Source organism: Ranitomeya imitator, chromosome 6 (assembly GCF_032444005.1).
Source record: "Ranitomeya imitator isolate aRanImi1 chromosome 6, aRanImi1.pri, whole genome shotgun sequence".
NCBI lineage: Eukaryota > Metazoa > Chordata > Amphibia > Anura > Dendrobatidae > Ranitomeya > Ranitomeya imitator.
The window spans coordinates 228038314-228059745 of NC_091287.1; the positions used below are offsets into that span (position 1 = coordinate 228038314).

Sequence of the window (21432 nt, forward strand, 5' to 3'; positions counted from 1 at the left end):
AACTACCATTCTTCATCACCTCTCCCAGAATAGAGCAGCGTGGTTAAGTATATCCCATACCACTCCATTCTCTTCCGTGAGACTGACCAATGCAGCGCTACATTATCATTACTAGTTATATAGGTAACAAACAGAACAGCATCTTACCTACTCGACCACGAGGCTCAACTTATTGCCAAAATAAATAAGTGATAGGGACCTCCATTACAGTGGTCCATGGTAGTTTCAGCACTGGGAACCTCAGTGACCATAAATTTACACCTATCATGTGCACAGGTGATAAATGTCCTCGGTGGTATATCCCTTGAATCTGCCTCTCTAGCTGCTCCTCACTAACAGCTAGGGGCATGCAGCTATAAACTCACAGATTTTCAGTTAATGCTTGGTAAGACATTTTAAAGAGGTTGTACATTATTCTTTATTATTTGAAAATGGGCGCTTGGAGATCTTCAAATAAAAAAAAACACAACTCCCTTGCATTGCTGCTGGCGTACCCTGCCGTTTTCTAAACATCTTTTATTGGAAGAGTCAGGTGACCAATACAGCCCCTCAGTATCAGTGGACCACTGATTAGCTGCAGCGGTCACCTGAGAAACTGGCAGCTGTACAGAGAATAAGGAGGGTTCTGGTAAGCTAGCATGCTTTTTTTCATTTATTTTAAGAAAGTCAAGAGCATATTTTGAAAATAATAAAATGTAGGGGACAACAACTTTATATTTCTATCATTGTCCATCTACTCTAAAAGTGGTCATCAGAAGCAAGAAGTAAAGGGATGCAGTATCTCAAGTCCCCTACCATTTTCATTGTAAACTGGAAATTCGAGCCTACATACCGATAACCAACATGAATTCAAGAAATACCTGTGGAGGTTCTTCTGGAGATATCTTAGATAATTCTTCATCATCATCATCATCATCATCATCCTCCTCATCTTTGTCAATTTTTACTTCTTCATATGGCCGCTTTTTAGTTTTTTTCTCACCATCTAAAAAATAGTATTAGCAGTATTACAACTGACAGGCCCTAGTGCTGTATTATATACATTTGTGTCAATTTTGAGGGTAGTCAGTAGAAATGAATGAATCAGGCAAAATTCTAACTCATCTTATTTTCCTAAGAAATTTTATTAGCGGAGTATTCTCTCTCCACAAATTTAATGTCCCTTATTATTCTCTAGGGTCTCATCTGTCTCCAGAGCATAATAAACGTAACGTGTAAAAAAAAAAAAAAAAAAAAAAAAAGGAAAAAAAATTGATACTCACCTTACTATTCACCTCACGGACTCCTCCACTCCTGACCACACTGAGGGTTTACATGCCATGAAGTCATTATGTCGTGACTTTTTCTGCAGAGTCCTCCCCTAGGGATTTCAGCGCAAACAGTGACAATCTCAAGATACCGTAAAGACCGGACATTAAATTCAGAGGGGCCAAGGTGAGTAAAATGAATTTTTAACATTTTGATGGCCTTTTAAGGCTCAGAAAAATTGTGGCCAGTGGCTGCCATTTAACTGTATCTGCAACAAAGCAAATAAAAAAAAATCTGCATTTTGGCGAATGCAAATTTTTGTAAAATTCAGTTCCACTCAAATTTATTCCTTCATCTCTAATGGTCAGTGTTTGTATTAAAGATATGATGTAACAGGCAGTAATTTGTGTTTACGTGTTGATATCCATTGCATATGCCATTTTATTAGCTTAGACTAAATACTTGTCAGCTTTCAGCTTAGTAATTATTTTGAGAGAGAGAATGAGAGAGAATGATTTGAATGGAGAAATGCATGAAATACCGGATTCGAAGGCCGGATTCATCATTTCAACACATGTTTCATACGTTTTTCACCGGATCAGTCGCTGGGTGTTTATTCGCCAGACAGAAAAAACGTTCCTATGAACATTTTCTCTGGCCGCCAGAAAACTAATTTTAGACGGATCCGGCAAAATACGGATGAAACGTGTGGCCATCAGGCCAATCCGGCACTAATACAACTCTATGGCCGGGATCACACATGCGAGAAACACGTCCGTGTCTCGCATGTGAAATCCAAGCTCTGGTGCCGGCACTCCGGAGCGGAGCGTGTGGCCGCATAGCAACACATGGAGCCGCACGCTCCGCTCCCAAGTGCCGGCGCCAGAGCTTCAATTTCACATGCGAGACACGGACGTGTTTTTCGCATGTGTGATCCCGGCCTATGTGAAAAAAACAGATCCGAAGGGGAAAAAAAAGGAACAATTTTTTTCAAAATTCGCCGGATTGTGCCAGACGGCAAAAACCTGATGTGTGAAAGTAGCCTTAGGGTACCGTCTCACAGTGGCACTTTTGTCGCTATGACGGTACGATTCGTGACGTTCCAGCGATATCCATACGATATCGCTGTGTCTGACACGCAGCAGCGATCAGGGATCCTGCTGAGAATCGTACGTCGTAGCAGATCGTTTGGAACATTCTTTCGTCGCTGGATCTCCCGCTGTCATCGCTGGATCGTGTGTGTGACACCGATCCAGCGATGCGTTCGCTTGTAACCAGGGTAAACATCGGGTTACTAAGCGCAGGGCCATGCTTAGTAACCCAATGTTTACCCTGGTTACCAGCGTAAATGTAAAAAAAAAAAAACAGTACATACTTACATTCCGGTGTCCGTCAGGTCCCTTGCCGTCTGCTTCCCGCACTCACTGACTGCCGGCCTTAAAGTGAAAGTAGAGCACAGCGGTGACGTCACCGCTGTGCTTTCACTTTACGGCCGGCAGTCAGTGAGTGCGGGAAGCAGACGGCAAGGGACAGACACCGGAATGTAAGTATGTACTGTTTTGTTTTTTTTTTACGCTGGTAACCAGGGTAAACATCGGGTTACTAAGCGCGGTCCTGCGCTTAGTAACCCGATGTTTACCCTGGTTACCCGGGGACCTCGGCATCGTTGGTCGCTGGAGAGCTGTCTGTGTGACAGCTCTGCAGCGACCACACTACGACTTACCAACGATCACGGCCAGGTCGTATCGCTGGTCGTGATTGTTGGTAAATCGTATAGTGTGACGGTACCCCTTAGTGGTATATTTAGGCAGATACCATTTGCATTTATTTATGAAAATACTTAAAGTTTACAGAATAATTAATGAATAACATTTACCATATATCTATCATTTTTTGAAATGTCCTTTTTTATGTTAGTTTTTACACATGTTAAAAGTTTAGTAATTTATAATTTTTTCAACGAAATCTACAAATCCTTCTTTTTTTAGGGATCACTCCACTTTTGAAGGCACAGAAATCTCCCAAACAAGGCTCCATTTTAAAAACTGCCCCTTCAACGTATTCAAAGCCACATTAAGTATTCTATTTTAACCATTCAGGTTTTAAGGGTTCAGCACAGGAATCAAGACAATGTGGAATTAAAAAAAGTGAAAAATTACATTTCTTTCCACAAAAGTGTTGATTTAATTTTTTTCCATTTTCACAAACAGTAACAGGAGAAAATCAACCTCATTGTTTATTACGAAATTTCTCCTAAATGTGGCAAATGCCCCATACATTCTCGGAAAATACTGTTTGGGCATTCTGCAGTGCTCAGAAGGGAAGGAATGCCTTCAGTATCTTGGAACTTCAAACATCACTCCAGCTATTTTGTGTTTTTTTTTTTTTTAATGACTGTACCTTCTGACTGGCTGGAAGTCAGAAGCTACATCACATGTTCTTAAAACAAGCCAAAGAGAGCAAGAACATGGCCAGAACAGGACTCTTATAGACTTGTATTGAAAAGTGAAAGCCACGCAGTTCCATGAACCACTGGAGCTGCCGAAATGTCACTTTTCGCTGGAGACCGATGCTGGAAACGGATGATGGCGCGGCAGGTGAGTATGAGATGGGGGGCAGGGGACTTATATTTTAAGCACCACTCCAGCAGTGCAATAACTAAATGCTGGAGTGGTGCTTTAAATTTGGCTGTAATAAATTGTGCATATCATGTCACATTTGCAGAGCCCCTGAGGTGACAAAAAACAGCAGAACCCCCAGTATTTGGAAAGTACATGCTGTTTGCAATTCATCTAGGGGTGTAGTGAGCATTTCCAATCCACAAATGCATCACAGAATCTTATAACATTGCGCCTTGTAAACTAAAAAAATCATAGTTACTTACCGACAATGGTATTTCTCAGAGCCCATGACATCACCACGGAGAGAGGGGGGATCTGCCCTTCAGGGACAGGGAACCTACAGATAAAAGGGCAGTACCTCTCCCTCGCATCAGTTGGTTTACAGAGCATTAGAGGAACTCCAGGTTAGTGACAACAATAGAAATATGTACACATTACTATACTGCTTATCAGAAAGAAACACCGTGCCTATACAAAAACACGCTACGAACAGTAAAAACGTGCTCACTGCACACGTGATGGGAGGGAATAAGTGGGTGCTGTCATGGGCTCTGAGAAATACCGTTATCGGTAAGTATGGAGAGAATTACAGAGATTTGTAGTTTAGGGAGGGACCACAGCCCGAAGAACCCTTCTTCCAAAGGTTAAGTCAGACGCAGAGGCTAGGTCTAGGCGACAGTGTTTAACCTCTTCACCCCGAAGCCTGTTTTCACCTAAGTGACAGGGCCAATTTTTACAATTCTGACCATTGTCACTTTATGAGGTAATCACTCTGAAATGCTTCAACGGATCGTGGTGATTCTGACCTAATTTTCTCGTGAAATATTGTATTTTATGATAGTGGCAAAATTTCTTTGATATTACTTGGGTTTATTTGTGAAAAAAACGGAAATTTGGTGAAAATTTTGAAAATTTTGCTATTTTCAAACTTTGAATTTTTATACCCTTGCATCAGAGACTCATATCGCACAAATTAGTTAATAAATAACATTTCCCACATGTCTACTTTACATCAGCACAATTTTGGAACAAAATTTTTTTTTGTTAGGGAGTTATAAGGGTTAAAAGTTAAACAGCGATTTCTCATTTTTTCAACAAACTTTACCAAACAATTTTTTTTAGGGACCACATCACATTTGAAGTCACTTTGAGGGGCTTATATGATTTAAAATACCCAAAAGTGACACCATTCTAAAAACTAAACCCCTCGAGGTACTCAAAACCACATTCAAGAAGTTTATTAACCCTTCAGGTGCTTCACAGGAATTAACGGAATGTGGAAGGAAAAAATGAACATTTAACTTTTTTCACATAATGATCTTTTAGCAACAATTTTTTTTATTTTCACAAGGGTAAAAAAATGGACCACTAAAGTTGTTGTGCAATTTCTCCTGAATACACTAATACCCCATATCTGGGGGAAAACCACTGTTTGGGTGCACGGCAGGGCTTGGAAGGGAAGGAGCGCTGTTTGACTTTTTCAAACCAAAATTGGCTGGAATTGAGATTGAACGTCATGTCACGTTTGGAGAGTCCCTGATGTACCTAAACAGTGGAAAACCGCCACAAGTGACCCCATTTTGGAAACTAGACCCTTCAAGGAACTTATCAAGCTATGTTATGAGCACTCTGAACCCCCACGTGCTTCACAGAAGTTTAAAACGTAGAGGCGTGAAAATAAAAAAAATCAAATTTTTTCCCCAAAAATGAACTTTTAGCAACAAATTTTTTTATCTTCACAAGTGTGAAGCTGGAATTGAGATCGGACACCATGTCGCGTTTGGAGAGCCCTTGATGTACCTGAACAGTGGAAAACCGCCACAATTGACCCTATTTTGGAAACTAGACCCTTTAAGGAACTTATCTAGCTACGTGGTGAGCACTTTGAACCCCCAGGTGCTTCACAGAAGTTTAGAACGCAGAGGTGTGAAAATAAAAAATCAAATTTTTTCCCCAAAAATGATCTATTAGCAACAATTTTTTTATCTTCACAAGTGTAAAAGGAGAATATAGACTGTTGTGCAATTTCTCCTGAATACACTGATACCCCATATGTGGGGGAAAATCACTATTTGGGCGCACGGCAGGGAAGCAGCGCCGTTTGACTTTTTCAAACCAAAATTGGCTGGAATTGAGATTGAACACCATGTCGCGTTTGGAGAGCCCCTGATGTGCCTAAACAGTGGAAAACTGCCACAAGTGACCCCATTTTGGAAACTAGACCCTTTAAGGATCTTATCTAGCACCGTGAACCTCCAAGTGCCTCACCAAAAATTATAACGTTGAGTCGTGAAAAAAAATAAAACACATTTTTTCCACAAAAATGATCTTTTAGCTACGATTTTTTTATTTTACCAAGGGTTGTAGGAGAAAATAGACAGAAAAAGATGTGCAATTTTTCACGAGTACGCCGATACCCCATATGTGGGGAAAAACCACTGTTTGGGCACACGTCGGGGCTCGGCATGGAATAAGTGACGTTTTGGATTGCAAACTTTGATGGAATGGTCTGCAGACGTCATGTTGCATTTGCAGAGCCCTTGATGTGCCTAAACAGTGGAAATCCTCCACATGTGACCCCATTTTGGAAACTACACCCCTGAAGCAATTTATCTAGAGGCATAGTTTTATAGTATTGATTATAATTCTTTTGGTTTTACTGTCGTATGAATTTATAATGTGGCAGTATGTGTAAGATGTGCGGGGTACATCAGATAATAAAAGTGTGTTGTGTCAACAGGGTATAAAATAATTTTATTAATTTGTGGACGTGTGGTATGCTTTGAAGCAATCCTTAATGCAAAGGCCAGGTTTCTCAGGGCAGGTTTCACAATGGTAAATTGTGTCCTTCCGGATTCCCCTCTTGGAACATACTCTGCACCGTTTCTGTGATCGTCCTGTCCTTGCTGTTTGGGGAACCTGTCCTGGGAAATGTTGACCTGGGACAAATCGGGCACTATCAGATTCAGAAGTACTGGCGCCCTCTCCTCCCTGAGTGCCAAACATTAGGGCCTTGATGACTACCTCCTGAAACTGAAGGAAGGTCCCCCCGTATTGGCTGTAGATCAGAACAGCTGAGAGATCCACACCCCCCATGTATCGATTGTAATCCAGGATACAATCTGGCTTTGGGACTTCTGTTGTGGTCCCACGAACAGTGACAAGGGTGCTGTTGTCACGGTGTATGGTGGTCAGGATAAGGACACCCTTTTGTCCTTATACTTGCCTACCAGCATGTTGACGCTGCATTGGGCTCTGCTTTCCCCTTTTCTCAGCATTTGCCCAATTAGAGGCTTAGGGAAGTCTCGCTGATTTTTTCGCACGGTGCCACATGCAGCTGTACCTCTGGCAGAGAGGGTCTTGAAGAGTGGGATGCTGGTGTAAAAGTTGTCAATGTATGGTTGATAACCCTTATCTGGCAGTGGGTGCAGCAATTCCCACACAATTTTCCCACTCACCTCCAGGCCGGGGGGGGTGCATTCAGGGGGGTTAATTTGGGTGCCCTTCCCCTCGTAGACCCTAAATCTGTGGGTGTATCCTGAGGTACTCTCGCACAGTTTGTACAGCTTTATTCCGTCCCTGGACCTCTTACTGGGCAGGTACTGTCAGAATTTTAGCCTCCCTCTGAAGTGAATGAGAGATTCTTCAATAGCGATGTCCCTCTGGGGTGTGTACGCCTCAGCAAATTTTCTGCTGAAGTGTTCAATCACTGGCCGAATTTTATATAGACGATCAAAGATTGGATCGTCTCGAGGAGGACACTGTGCATTATCACAAAAATGCAAACATTTTTGGGTCCCTTCAAATCTTGTCCTTTTCATGGCTATGCGGAATACCGGTGTACTATAGAGAATGTCAGTACTCCAGTATTGCCGAAGCTTTGGCTTTTTGATTATGCCCATATGCAGCACAATTCCCCAAAATGTCATAATCTCTGCTGCATTTACAGGGGTCCATCTGGCATGTGATGACGTGGGATTTTGGGTGAAAAATTGTTGGCCATATAGGTCTGTCTGGGCCACCATAAGATTTATTATTTCATCTCTGAAAAAGAATTTGAAGAAGTCAATTTCAGTGAGGCCAGTCGTGTCAAACTGGATTCCTGAGCTGCTGCTGAAATCCGGAATGACGGGCTGAACATTTTCAGGGGGTGCAATCCATACAGGATTGATTGCTGCAGGAGTTGCCTGGGTCCTATGGCGCCTTGTTGGGGGTGCTTCCTCATCAGATGAGGAGGAGGATGAGGAGGAGGAGGAGGAATAGAGGAATGTGGGATCTTCCTCACTGGCTGTATCCGTGTCGGACGCAAGGATGGCGTAAGCCTCCTCTGGTGAATAGCACCTTGTTGACGAATGGGCCATTTTTTTTTCCCAAACCATGGGGATGTGTGTGTAAGTGGTGCTTTTACACGTGTAATGTGTGGGGCTTGTGTATAGGGTACTCTTTATTATAACCAATCAGAGAGAAAAAATGTAGAGGAAACAAGAAAAAAAGATGAAAAGAAAAATCAGATGTAAAAAAATAAGTTTGTATAAAACAAGTATAAATTTACCCTACGCAACAAAATTTTTTTTTTGCAAAAGAAAAAACGAACGCCACTAACAGTGTGACGTACGCTCCCCTAATGAACGCGCTAAAAATTAGACGACGCAACGAATTATTCTTTTTACAAAAGAAAAGCGAACGCAACTAACAGTATGACGTACGCTCCCCTAATGAACAAATTATTCTTTTTACAAAAGAAAAGCGAACGCCACTAACGTGTGACGTACGCTCCCCTAATGAACGCGCTAAAAATTAGACGACGCAACTAATTATTCTTTTTACAAAAGAAAAGCGAACGCAACTAACAGTATGACATACGCTCCCCTAATGAACGTGCTAAAAATTAGACGCAACGAATTATTCTTTTTACAAAAGAAAAGCGAACGCCACTAACAGTGTGACGTACGCTCCCCTAATGAACGCGCTAAAAATGAGACAACGCAACTAATTATTCTTTTTACAAAAGAAAAGTGAACGCCACTAATAGTGTGACATAAGCTCCCCTAATGCACTCGCTAAAAATTAGACGACGCAACAAATTATTCTTTTTACAAAATAAAAATGAACGCCACTAACAGTGTGACGTATGCTCCCCTAATGAATGCACTAAAAATTAGACGACGCAACTATTCTTTTTACAAAAGAAAAGTGAACGCCACTTACAGTGTGATGTACGCTCCCCTAATGCACTCGCTAAAAATTAGGCGACGCAACTAATTATTCTTTTTACAAAAGAAAAGCGAACGCCACTAAGGCCAGTCTCACACATCCAGATAATTCCGGTACCGGAAAAATCGGTACCGGAATTATCCGTGTCAGTGTGTCCGTGCGTTTATGTGGCACATCAGTGTGGCACACGTGCGGCATCCGTGTGCCACCCGTGTGCCGACTGAGGACCACACGCACCGTGCAGGAGATAGCGCTAGAGTTAAACGCTGTCCCCTGCATCTGGTGCTGAAGCCGCTAATCATTTCTTCTCTCCAGCATCGTTCGCTGGAGAGAAGATATGAAAACCCTCTTTTTTTTTTTTTTTTTGTGTTTAAAAAAAAGATTCCTGTCCCCAACCCCCTCCCACCCCCTGTGCGCCCCCCCACTGTTAATAAAATACTTACCCGGCTCCCTCGCTGGCGCTGCTTCCTTCTCTCGCCGCAGCTTCTCCTGTATGAGCGGTCACTTGGTGCCGCCTATTACAGTGATGAATATGCGGCTACACCTCCCATAGGGGTGGAGCCGCATATTCATCACTGTAATGGGCGGCACCACGTGACCGCTCATACAGGAGAAGCTGCGGCGAAGACAGAAAGCAGCGCCAGCGAGGGAGTCGGGTAAGTATTTTATTAACAGCAGGGGGGATGGGAGGGGGTTGGGGACAGGAATCTTTTTTTTAAACACAAAAAAAAAAAAGTTTTCATATCTTCTCTCCAGCGAACGATGCTGGAGAGAAGAAATGATTAGCGGCTTCAGCACCACGCGGGGGGGACAGCGCTTACTGTAGTGCTGTCTCCTGCACGGCACACGGACTGCATACAGACAACATCCGTGTGCGGTACGTGTTTTACACGGACGCATTGACTTTAATGGGTCCGTGTAATACGTGCGCTCCCTTGAACACTGACATGTCTCCGTGTTTTCAAAACGGACACACGGTCCGTGAAAACACGCTGACATGTGCAGAGACACATTGATTTTAATGTGTCTACGTGAGTCAGTGTCTCCGGTACGTGAGGAAACTGTCACCTCACGTACCGGAGCCACTGACGTGTGAAACCGGCCTAACAGTGTGACGTACGCTCCCCTAATGAACGCGCTAAAAATTAGACGACGCAACTATTCTTTTTACAAAAGAAAAGCGAACGCCACTAATAGTGTGACATACGCTCCCCTAATGCACTCGCTAAAAATTAGACGACGAAACAAATTATTCTTTAAAAAAAAAAAAAAAATGAACGTCACTAACAGTGCGACGTATGCTCCCCTAATGAACGCACTAAAAAATTAGACGACGCAACTATTCTTTTTACAAAAGAAAAGCGAACGCCACTTGCAGTGTGACGTACGCTCCCCTAATGCACTTGCTAAAAATTAGGTGACGCAACTAATTATTCTTTGTACAAAAGAAAAAACGAATGCCACTAACAGTGTGACGTACGCTCCCCTAATGGGGGACTGAGAAAATGTTATTTTCCACTAAAATGTTGCTTTAGCACAAGAATTTTCATATTTAAGTGTAATAGGTTAACATGGACCACAAATTTTGATACACAATGTCTTCTGTACATGGTAATACCCGATACATGCACTCAAACTACTGTTTGAGTGCATGACGGTTCGGAAAAGAAAAAAAAGGCTCCTAAGGTGCCAAAAAGACAGGAACACACCATAAATGACTCTAGTTTGAAAACTACTTAGCAAGTAATTTGCCTAATGGTGTAGAAAAAAGTTAACCACACAGGCACTTTACAGAATTTCATAACATTGGGATGTATAGAAAAAAAAAATTCCACAAAAATGTGGCTATATCCCCAATTTTTTTTATTTTTCCAAGGGTAACAAAAGAAAAGAAATTCCACAATTTGTAACGCAAACAGAGATGGGTGGACACCTGGATATTCGATCCAGCAGGTTCGGCCTAAGGCTAGGTTCCCATTGCGTTAATGGGAAAGCGCTAACGGACAGCGTTGCACGGCGAAATTAACGCCGTGCAACGCGTCCGTTAGCGCGCCCATTCACGGCAATGGGAACGCGCAGCACTAGCGCGTGCCATGTTCGGCACGCGCTAGCGACGCGCCGGTGTTTTGTGGCGCGCCGCGGACGCTGCTTGCAGCGTCCGAGGCGCGCCCGCGGTCCGTTCCCCGCTCTCGCAGATCGGGGATCTGCGAGAGCGGGGACGTTACCGCGACCCCGGAACGCGGCCCCGGTAAAAACATTGCGTTAGCGCAATCTGCTAGCGCTAAACGGATTGCACTAACGCAATGTGACCCTAGCAGTTAGGCCAGGGTCACACTTGTGAGTGTGAAGGGGAAAACTTGCACGAGTCTCTCTCATCAACACCCGGCATTCGGGACCGGAGTGTACGGCTGCATGTAATAATAATAATCTTTATTTTTATATAGCGCTAACATATTCCGCAGCGCTTTACAGGTTGCACACATCATCGCTGTCCCCATTGGGGCTCACAATCTAAATTCCCTATCAGTATGTCTTTAGAATGTGGGAGGAAACCGGAGAACCCAGAGGAAACCCATGCAAACACGGAGAGAACATACAAACTCTTTGCAGATGTTGTCCTTGGTGGGATTTGAACCCAGGACTCCAGCGCTGCAAGGCTTTCTGTGCAGCTCAGTGCTCCGCTCCCGAGTGCCGGCGGCATTGTCGGGTATTGATGTGAGAGACTCGTGAAAGTTTCTCGCATCACACTTGCAAGTGTGATCCAGGCCTTACACAAAGTTCGGGTTTGGGTACCAAAACAGTACACGGACCCGAACCCAATTCACTTGAATGGGGGCCCAAACATCTAGTGTTTGCCATACTGTCATGTGAATAACAGCATGGCAAACACTGCTTATGATTTCACTGGCAGTCAGACAGTCGCGGTTCCCATGCAATCAAAAGACAACGTGATCGTGCAGCTGTGATCGGAGGTATAAAGTTTATCATATCAGCTGACGCCTGCTGTCGCTAATAACAGTGAAAGCAGGTGTGGCTGATGGGTGTATTCATCAAACGGCACCTGCACTGCAAATAAATAGTTTTAAAAAAAATGGTGTAGGTTCCGCTGTACTCTTCAAAAACTCACAGCTGGGGGCTGCAACCCTCAGATGTCAGCTTCAGAAAGGCTGGTTATCAAGAATAGAGAGGTCCCCACGCCGTATTTTTTAATTAAACGATTTAAAAAAACGGCATGGGGTCCCCCTAATTTTTGACAACCAGCCAAGCTAAAGCAGACAGCTTGGGGCTGGTATTCTCAGACTGGTAAGATATTGGCCCCTCCAAGCCTAAAAATAGCAGCCTGCAGTCGCCCAGAAAAGCTGCATCTATTAGATGTGTCAATTCTGGCGCTTCCCACTTGCCCTGTAGCGGTGGGGTTCATATTTGAGGGGTTGATGTCACCTTTGTTTTGCCCGGTGACATCATGCCCATGGGTTAGTAATGGTGAGGCGTCTATAAGACATCTATCCATTACTAATCCTAAAGTTGTATAGGAAATAAAGACACAGCCAGAATTAACTCTTTTATTTGAAATAAAACAAACTTTTCTATTTATATTTAACCCCTTAATGACCGCCAATACGTCTTTTAACTGACCTGAGATTTAAGAGAATAGTATCCCCATACAGGTGACAATCCAGTAGCTGTCGGCTGTACACTATAGCTGACAACTTGCTGCATCAGCCACGATCAGTGCTTGCACCGTCCAAATCTGTTTAACCCCTTAGATGCTGCTTTCAATAGTGACTACATCATAATAAATGGTTAACAGAGTGTGGGGGCTTCCTATTTATCCCAATTGGTGCCCTCAGATCATGATTGTGTGGTCCTGATGTTTGCCATGGCAATTCATGACCAAATTCTGGCCTAAGAGTCTGACGGCTGTAGTAACCTGTTCAGAAGTTAGAGGCGTTTAGGTGGTAAAAATACACATTTTCATTCCTGTCATGTCACTTTCCTGAAAATCAACTGAAGGGTTAAAAAACTACCTGACAGCAGTTTTCAATATGTCAGGGGGTTCTGTTTTTAAAATGGTATCACTTTTGGGGGGTTCCAAATATATGGGACCCCTAAAGTCACTTCAAACATGGATAAGTCCCTAAAAAAAAAAATTTTGTAAATTTCCTTGAAAAAATGAAAAATTACTGCTACCTTTTTTAAACCTCCTAAAATGTTAACAAAATAAAAGAACATTTTACAAATGGTGCTGATGTAAAGCCGACATGTGGGAAATGTTATTTATTATTGTTTTGCTGTGGTATGGCTATCTGGATTAAAGGGATAATCATTCAAAATTTGAAAATTGCTAATTTTTAACATTTTTCTCAAATTTCTGATATTTTTTATAAATAAACACAAAACATATCGACCTAAATTTACCATTATCATAAAGTATAACGTGTCACGAAAAAAACAATCTCAATCTCACTGTTATTTGTTGAAGCGCTCCAGAGTTATTACCACATAAATTGACACTGGTCAGATTTAAAAAATTTGGCTCTGTCACAAAGGGGTTAAAAATAACAAACACAGTCATACTCACCCAATGCCCATTCCATTGAATCCTTCGTCTCCTGTAATAAAACAAAAATAAGAAAACAACAATATCCCTCACCTGATGGTCGCATCTTGGCACGGTCCAGGTTGAAAACAGTTTATCCCCCAGACATGGATTACAGCGTGGGACAGAATGATGGATCAGTGAGGGACATTGTTGCTTTCTTATTTTTGTCTTATTACAGGAGACGAGGGATTCAATGGAATGGGCATTAGATGAGTATAACTGTGTTTGTTATTATTAAATAAAAATGGAAAACTGTTTTGTTTTATTTCAAATAAAAGACTATATACTGGCTGTGAATTTATTTACCATATAACTATAGGATTAATAATGGATAGGTGTCTTTTAGATTCTTCTCCATTACTAATCCGTGGGCTTGATGTCACATGACAATACAAAGGTGACATCAACCCCACAAATATGAACTCCACTTGCCACCGCTAAAGGTCAAGTGGGAAGAGCCGGGCAAAACGCCAGAATTGGCACATCTAATAGTTTCAACTTTTTTGGGTGGCTGCGGACTGCTATTTTTAGACTAGTGAGGTGGGGGCAATATCCATGGCCCCTTACCAGCCTAAAAATACCAGCCCCCAGCTGTCTGCTTTAGCTTGGCTGGTTATCAAAAATGGGGTGGAGCCCCATACCATTTTTTTAAATTATTGATCTAAATAATTAAAAAATATGGCGTGGGGACCCCTCTATTCTTGATAACCAGCATTGCTCAAGGTTGCAGCGCCAGCTGTGAGTTTTGCCTGGCTGGTTATAAACAATACAGGGGTACCCACGCCATTTAAAAAAAAATGTATTTACAGCACCGGCTGATGGCTAGTCCCATCAGCCGTCGCCTGCTCATCCTGTTATTAGCGTCAGCTGATGGGAGCACAAGTCTCATCAACCGACCCCAATGACCGGATGTAAACTTTATACCTCCGATCCCAGCTGTGCGCTCACACTGTCTTTTCACAGTTTCACCACCGATCAGAAGCAGTGTTTGCCGCACTGTCATGTATATATTCAGGTTTGCGCATCTATAAACGCAAATTATCGTGAGAGCAGCAATAAAAACATATGTGGTTGGAAACTAATGTTTGGGAACACTGCAGAGCTCACAAAGGAAAGAGTATAATTTTTTGCTGGAAAGTTTTGCAGGTGCCATTCAACATTAGCAGAGCCCTTTAGGTACCAAAACAGCAGAAATCCTCCAAGAGAGACCCCATTTTACAAAACTATACCACTTAATGAATTCTTCTAGATGCACTTTGATCATGTTGACACCATTGATGTTACACAGAATTTTATACCGTTGGTCACAAAGAAGACAAATTACATTTTTTCCACTGAATTGTTGCTTTAGCCACAGATCTTTCATTTTTACAAGGGTCATAAGGAGAAAATGGACCACACAATTTGTTACACAATTTAAATAACCAAAGAAATGGTCACAGTTACAGTTTTAACTAGCCGAAAAAAACAAAACAAAAAGAAAAGAACGCCTCAAAATATATGAAAAACAATAGATCTTTATTGAATAACGATATATAACAATTTAAAAGCACATAAAAGAGAGGTATACTGCAGAGAATGAACTGGTGGTTCTTTGGTCATGTTTTAGCACATGTCCATAATATATAATCTATTTAGAGCAGTAAATAGTATAACAAACACAAAAATAATTGGAACCAAAACAATATTCACTATAGGTACGTACAGTGAGTACGGGAATTATTCAGACCCCTTTAAATTTTTCACTCTTTGTTTAATTGCAGCCATTTCGTAAATCCAAAAAAGTTCATTTTTTTCATATTAATGTACACTCTGCACCCCATCTTGATTGAAAAAAACAGAAATGTAGAAAGTTTTGCAAACTAAAAAAGAAAAACTGAAACATCACATGGTCATAAGTATTCAGACGCTTTGCTCAGACACTCATATTTAAGTCACATGCTGTCCATTTCCTTGTGATCCTTCTTGAGATGGTTCTACTCGTTCATTGGAGTCCAGCTGTGTTTAACCCCTTCCCGACATGCGCCGTACCAGTACTGCTCTGCGGGAACTGAGTTCCCGCAAACCGCAGTTCTACTACGGCAGCACGATCGCGCAGTCACACGGTGAGCACGGTGGCGATCACGTGCGGGTGTCAGATGTAGCGCCGATCGTGGGCATTTAACCCTTCTCATGCCGCTGTCAGTAGTGACAGCAACATAGAGGGGCATCGCGCAGGGACGGGGGCTCCCTGCGCTCTCCCACCGGAACAACGCGATGCAATCCCGTTGTTTCAGTGTTCTCCAAGGAGTCCCTGAATCCAAAATAGCGGCTCCTTCCGGGTCCTGAAGTGAGGTGGCTTCCCGGCGCCTGCTGAGAACAGGCGCCAGAAAGCCTCCTGCACTGCCTGTCAGATTGCTGATCTGACACAGTGCTATGCAAAGTGTCAGATCAGCGATCTGATGTAATATAGTGATGTCCCACCCTGGGACAATGTTATAAAGTTAAAAAAAAAAAAATCCCCAAATAAATAATTTCTAATAAATCCATTTATTTATGTAAATAAAAAAAAACAATAAAAGTTCACATATTTGGTATCACCGCGTCCGTAATGACCCGCTCTATAAAATTATCCCACTAGTTAACCCCCTTCAGTGAACACCGCAAAAAAATAAATAAAAAACAAGGCAAAAAACAATGCTTTATCATCATACTGCCGAACAAAAAGTGCAATAAAATGTGATAAAAAAGACGGATATCAATGAACATGGTACCGCTGAAAACGTCATCTTGTCCCGCAAAAAAAAGCCGCCACACAGAGTCATCAGCAGGAAAATAAAAAAGTTATAGATCTCAGTATAAAGCGATGCAAAAACAATTATTTTTTATATAAAATAGTTTTTATTCTGTAAAAGCGCCAAAACATAAAAAAATGATATAAATGAGGTACGCTGTAATCATACTAACCCAAAGAAAAAAGCTGCTTTATCAATTTTACCACACGCGGAACGGTATAAACGCCCTCCCCCCCCCCTAAACGAAATTCAGGAATTGCTGGCTTTTGATCATTTTGCCTCCCAAAATCCAGAATTAAAAGCGATCAAAAATCTCATGTGCCGGAAAATGGTACTAATAAAAATGTCATCTCATCCCGCAAAAAACAAGACCTCACATGACTCTGTGGGCCAAAATATGGATAAATTCTAGGTCTCAAAATGTGGTGATGCAAAAACTATTTTTTGCAAAAAAAGTAATCTCTTAGCCTGTGACAGCTGCCAACCAAATACCCGCTATAAAAACTCACTATAAATAATAAATCAAACCCCTTTTTATTACCCCCTTAGTTAGGGAAAAATAATAAAATAAAAAAAAATGCATTTATTTCCATTTTACCATTAGGGTTAGGGTTGGGGCTAAAGTTAGGGTTGGGGCTAAAGTTAGGGTTAGCGTTAGGGTTGGGGCTAAAGTTGGGGTTATGTTTACGGTTGGGGTTAGGGTTGGGATTAGGGGTGTGTCAGGGTTAGGGGTGTGGTTAGGGTTATGGTTGAGATTAGGGCTGGTATTAGGGTTAGCGGTGTGGTCAGGGTTATGATTAGGCTTAGGGGTGCGTTGGGGTTAGGGTTGGAGTTAGAATTGGGGAGTTTCCACTGTTTAGGCACATCAGGGGCTCTCCAAACGCAACATAACATCCGATCTCAATTCCAGCCAATTCTGCGTTGAAAAAGTAAAATGGTGCTCCTTCCCTTCCGAGCTCTGCCGTGCGGCCAAACAGTGGTTCCCCCCCACATATGGTGTAACAGTGTATTTAGGACAAATTGGAAAACAACTTTTGCAGTCCAATTTCTCCTGTTACCCTTGTGAAAATAAAAATTTGGGAGCTAAAATATAATTTTCGTGGAAAAAAATATATTTTTTATTTTCACGGCTCTGCGTTATAAACTTTAGCGGAACACTTGGGGGTTCAAAGTTCTCACAACACATCTAGGTAAGTTCCTTGGGGGGTCTAGTTTACAATATGGGATCACTTGTGAGGGTTTCTACTGTTTAGGTACATCAGGGGCTCTGCACACGCAACGTGATGCCCGCAGACCATTCTATCAAAGTCTGCATTCCAAAACAGCGCTTCTTCCCTTCCAAGCTCTGCCATGTGCCCAAACGGTGGTCCCCCCCCCCCCCACATATGGGGTATCAGCGTACTCAGGACAAATTGGACAACAACTTTTGGGGTCCAATTTCACTTGTTACTCTGTGGAAAATAAAAAATTGTGGGCTAAAAGATCATTTTGTGGAAAAAAAAAAGATTTTTTTAATTTTCACGGCTCTACATTCTAAACTTTAGTGAAACAATTGGGGGTTCAAAGTGCTCACCACAGATCTAGATAAATTCCTTAGGGGGTATACTTTCCAAAATGGGGTCACTTGTGGGGGTTTTCACTGTTTAGGCACATCAGGGGCTCTCCAAATGCGACATGGTGTCCGATCTCAATTCCAGCCAATTTTGCATTGAAAAGTCAAACGGCGCTCCTTCCCTTCCGAGCTCTGCCATGTGCCCAAACAGTGGTTTACCCCCCACGTATGGGGTATCGGCGTACTCAGGACAAATTGTACAATTACTTTTGTGGTCAAATTTCTCCTGTTACCCTTGATAAAATAAAACAAATTGAATCTGAGGTAAACATTTTGGGAAAAAAAAGTTAAATGTTCAATTGTAGGATCGCTACTTCCAACAGGTGGCGCTATAGAGTTTAAGTCCTCTTTTTCTCAGAAAAGGCAATTTGCATATTATATTTCCCAGAGGAGCATTTGCACGGCGAATAAGGCTCCTTACCTTGACAAGCCAGAGATGGTATGTCACTCTCCATAAGGAGAAACGATACTCCTTAGACCCCAGTCCAGAGCCTCTCACCTAGCCAAATTAGTTCTCATGCTTCGCACTGACAAGGGCCAACAGCCCAAAACACCGTGTCTGCGAATTGAGATACTAATTTGGCTTTTATTCTAAGTCATATTGCACGACTCGTTAAAGAGTTGATTGTGACTTGTAGGATCGCTACTTCCAACAGGTGGCGCTATAGAGTTTAAGTCCTCTTTTTCTCAGAAGAGGCAATTTGCATACAATTTTTTTTACACATTCCAAAAATTCCTGTGAAGCACCTGAAGGGTTAATAACTTCTTGAATGTGGTTTTGAGTACCTTGAGGGGTGCAGTTTTTAGAATGGTGTCATTTTTGGGCATTTTCCGTCATATAGGCCCCCAAAGTCACCTCAAGTGTGAAGTGGTCCCTAAAAAAATGGTTTTGCAAATTTTGTTGTAAAAATGAGAAATCGCTGGTCAACTTTTAACTCTCATAACTTCCTAACAAAAAAAATTATGTTTCCAAAATTGTGCTAATGTAAAGCAGACATGTGGGTAATGTTATTTATTAACTATTTTGTATGATATGACTCTCTAATATAAGGGCATAAAAACTAAAAGTGGCAAAATTTTCTAAATTTTCATCAAATTTCCATTTTTTCACAAATAAATACAAGTCATATCGAAGAAATTTTACTACTATCATAAAGTACAATATGTCTCAAGAAAACATTCTAAGAATCACCAGGATCCGTTGAAGCGTTTCAGAGTTATGACCTCATTAACCCCCTTAAGCCCCAAGGGTGGTTTGCACGTTAACCCCTTACCGGCATCGGACGTACTATACCGTCCGATGCCGGCTGCCCTGCTTTGATGCAGGGCTCCGCGGTGAGGCCGCATCAAAGCCGGGACATGTCAGCTGTTTTGAACAGCTGACATGTGCCCGTAATAGGCGCGGGCAGAATCGTGATCTGCCCGCACCTATTAACTAGTTAAATGCCGCTGTCAAACGCAGACAGCGGCATTTAACTACCGCTTCCGGCCGGGCGGCCGGAAATGACGTCATCGCCGACCCCCGTCACATGATCGGGGGTCGGCGATGCTTGTATATTGTAACCATAGAGGTCCTAGAGACCTCTATGGTTACTGATCGCCGGTGGCTGTGAGCGCCACCCTGTGGTCGGCGCTCACAGCACACCTGCAATTCTGCTACATAGCAGCGATCAGCAGATCGCTGCTACGTAGCAGAGGCGATCGTGCTGTGCCTGCTTCTAGCCTCCCATGGAGGCTATTGAAGCATGGCAAAAGTAAAAAAAAAAAGTTTAAAAAAATGTGAAAAAAATAAAAAAAACAAATCACCCCCCTTTCGCCCCAATCAAAATAAATCAATAAAAAAAATATCAAATCTACGCATATTTGGTATCGCCGCGCTTAGAATCGCCCGATCTATCAAATAAAAAAAAGTATTAACCTGATCGCTAAACAGCGTAGCGGGAAAAAAATTAGAAACGCCAGAATTACGTTTTTTTTGGTCGCTGCGACATTGCATTAAAATGCAATAACGGGCGATCAAAAGAACGTATCTGCACGGAAATGCTATCATTAAAAACGTCATCTCGGCACGCAAAAAATAAGCCCTCAACCGACCCCAGATCATGAAAAATGGAGACACTACCAGTATCGGAAAATGGCGCACTTTTTTTTTTTTTTTAGCAAAGTTTGGAATTTTTTTTTCACCACTTAGATAAAAAATAACCTAGTCATGTTAGGTGTCTATGAACTCGTACTGACCTGGAGAATCACAATGGCAGGTCATTTTTAGCATTTAGTGAACCTACCAAAAAAGCCAAACAAAAAACCAGTGTGGGATTGCACTTTTTTTGCAATTTCACCGCACTTGGAATTTTTTTCCCGTTTTCTAGTACACGACATGCTAAAACCAATGATGTCGCTCAAAAGTACAACTCGTCCCGCAAAAAATAAGCCCTCACATGGCCAAATTGACGGAAAAATAAAAAAGTTATGGCTCTGGGAAGGAGGGGAGCGAAAAACGAACACGGAAAAACGAAAAATCCCCCGGTCATGAAGGGGTTAATGACCGGGCCAATTTTTACGATTCTGACCACTGTCCCTTTATGAGGTTATAACTCTGGAACGCTTCAACGGATCTTGGCGATTCTGACACTGTTTTCTCGTGACATATTGTACTTCATGATAATGGTAAAATTTCTTAGATATAACGTGCGTTTATTTGTGAAAAAAACAGAAATTTAGCGAAAATTTTGAAAATTTGGCAATTTTCCAACTTAGAATTTTTATGCCCTTAAATCACAGAGATATGTCACACAAAATAATTAATAAGTAACATTTCCCACATGTCTACTTTACATCAGCACAATTTTGGAGCCAACATTTTTTTTTGTTAGGGAGTTATAAGGGTTAAAAGTTGACCAGCAATTTCTCATTTTTACAACACCAATATTTTTTAGGGACCACATCACATGTGAAGTAATTTTGAGGGGTCTATATGATAGAAAATAACCAAGTGTGACACCATTCTAAAAACTGCACCCCTCAAGGTGCTCAAACCCACATTCAAGAAGTTTATTAACCCTTCAGGTGTTTTACAGGATTTTTTGGAATGTTTAAAAAAAAAATGAACATTTAACTTTTTTTCACAAACAATTTACTTCAGCTCCAATTTGTTTTAGTTTACCAATGGTAACAGGAGAAAAAGGACCCCAGAAGTTGTTGTACAATTTGTTCTGAGTACGCCAATACCCCATATGTGGGGGTAAACCACTGTTTGGGTGCATGGCAGAGCTCGGAAAGGAGGGAGCGCCGTTTGACTTTTCAATGCAAAATTGACTGGAATTGAGATGGGACACCATGTTGCATTTGGAGAGCCCCTGA

At 41.9% G+C, this 21432-nt stretch overlaps 1 protein-coding gene across 3 annotated transcripts in view; it reads right to left on the minus strand.

Annotated features, from left to right (window-relative positions):
- The window catches only part of RPRD1A (regulation of nuclear pre-mRNA domain containing 1A), a 127907-nt gene that overhangs the window by 70464 nt on the left and 36011 nt on the right, over window positions 1–21432 (minus strand). For all 3 annotated transcript variants that reach the window (XM_069730503.1, XM_069730502.1, XM_069730504.1), the window contains one exon: window positions 861–985. In XM_069730503.1, coding sequence (XP_069586604.1) covers window positions 861–985 — 125 coding nt within the window. The remainder of the gene's footprint in view (window positions 1–860; window positions 986–21432) is intronic.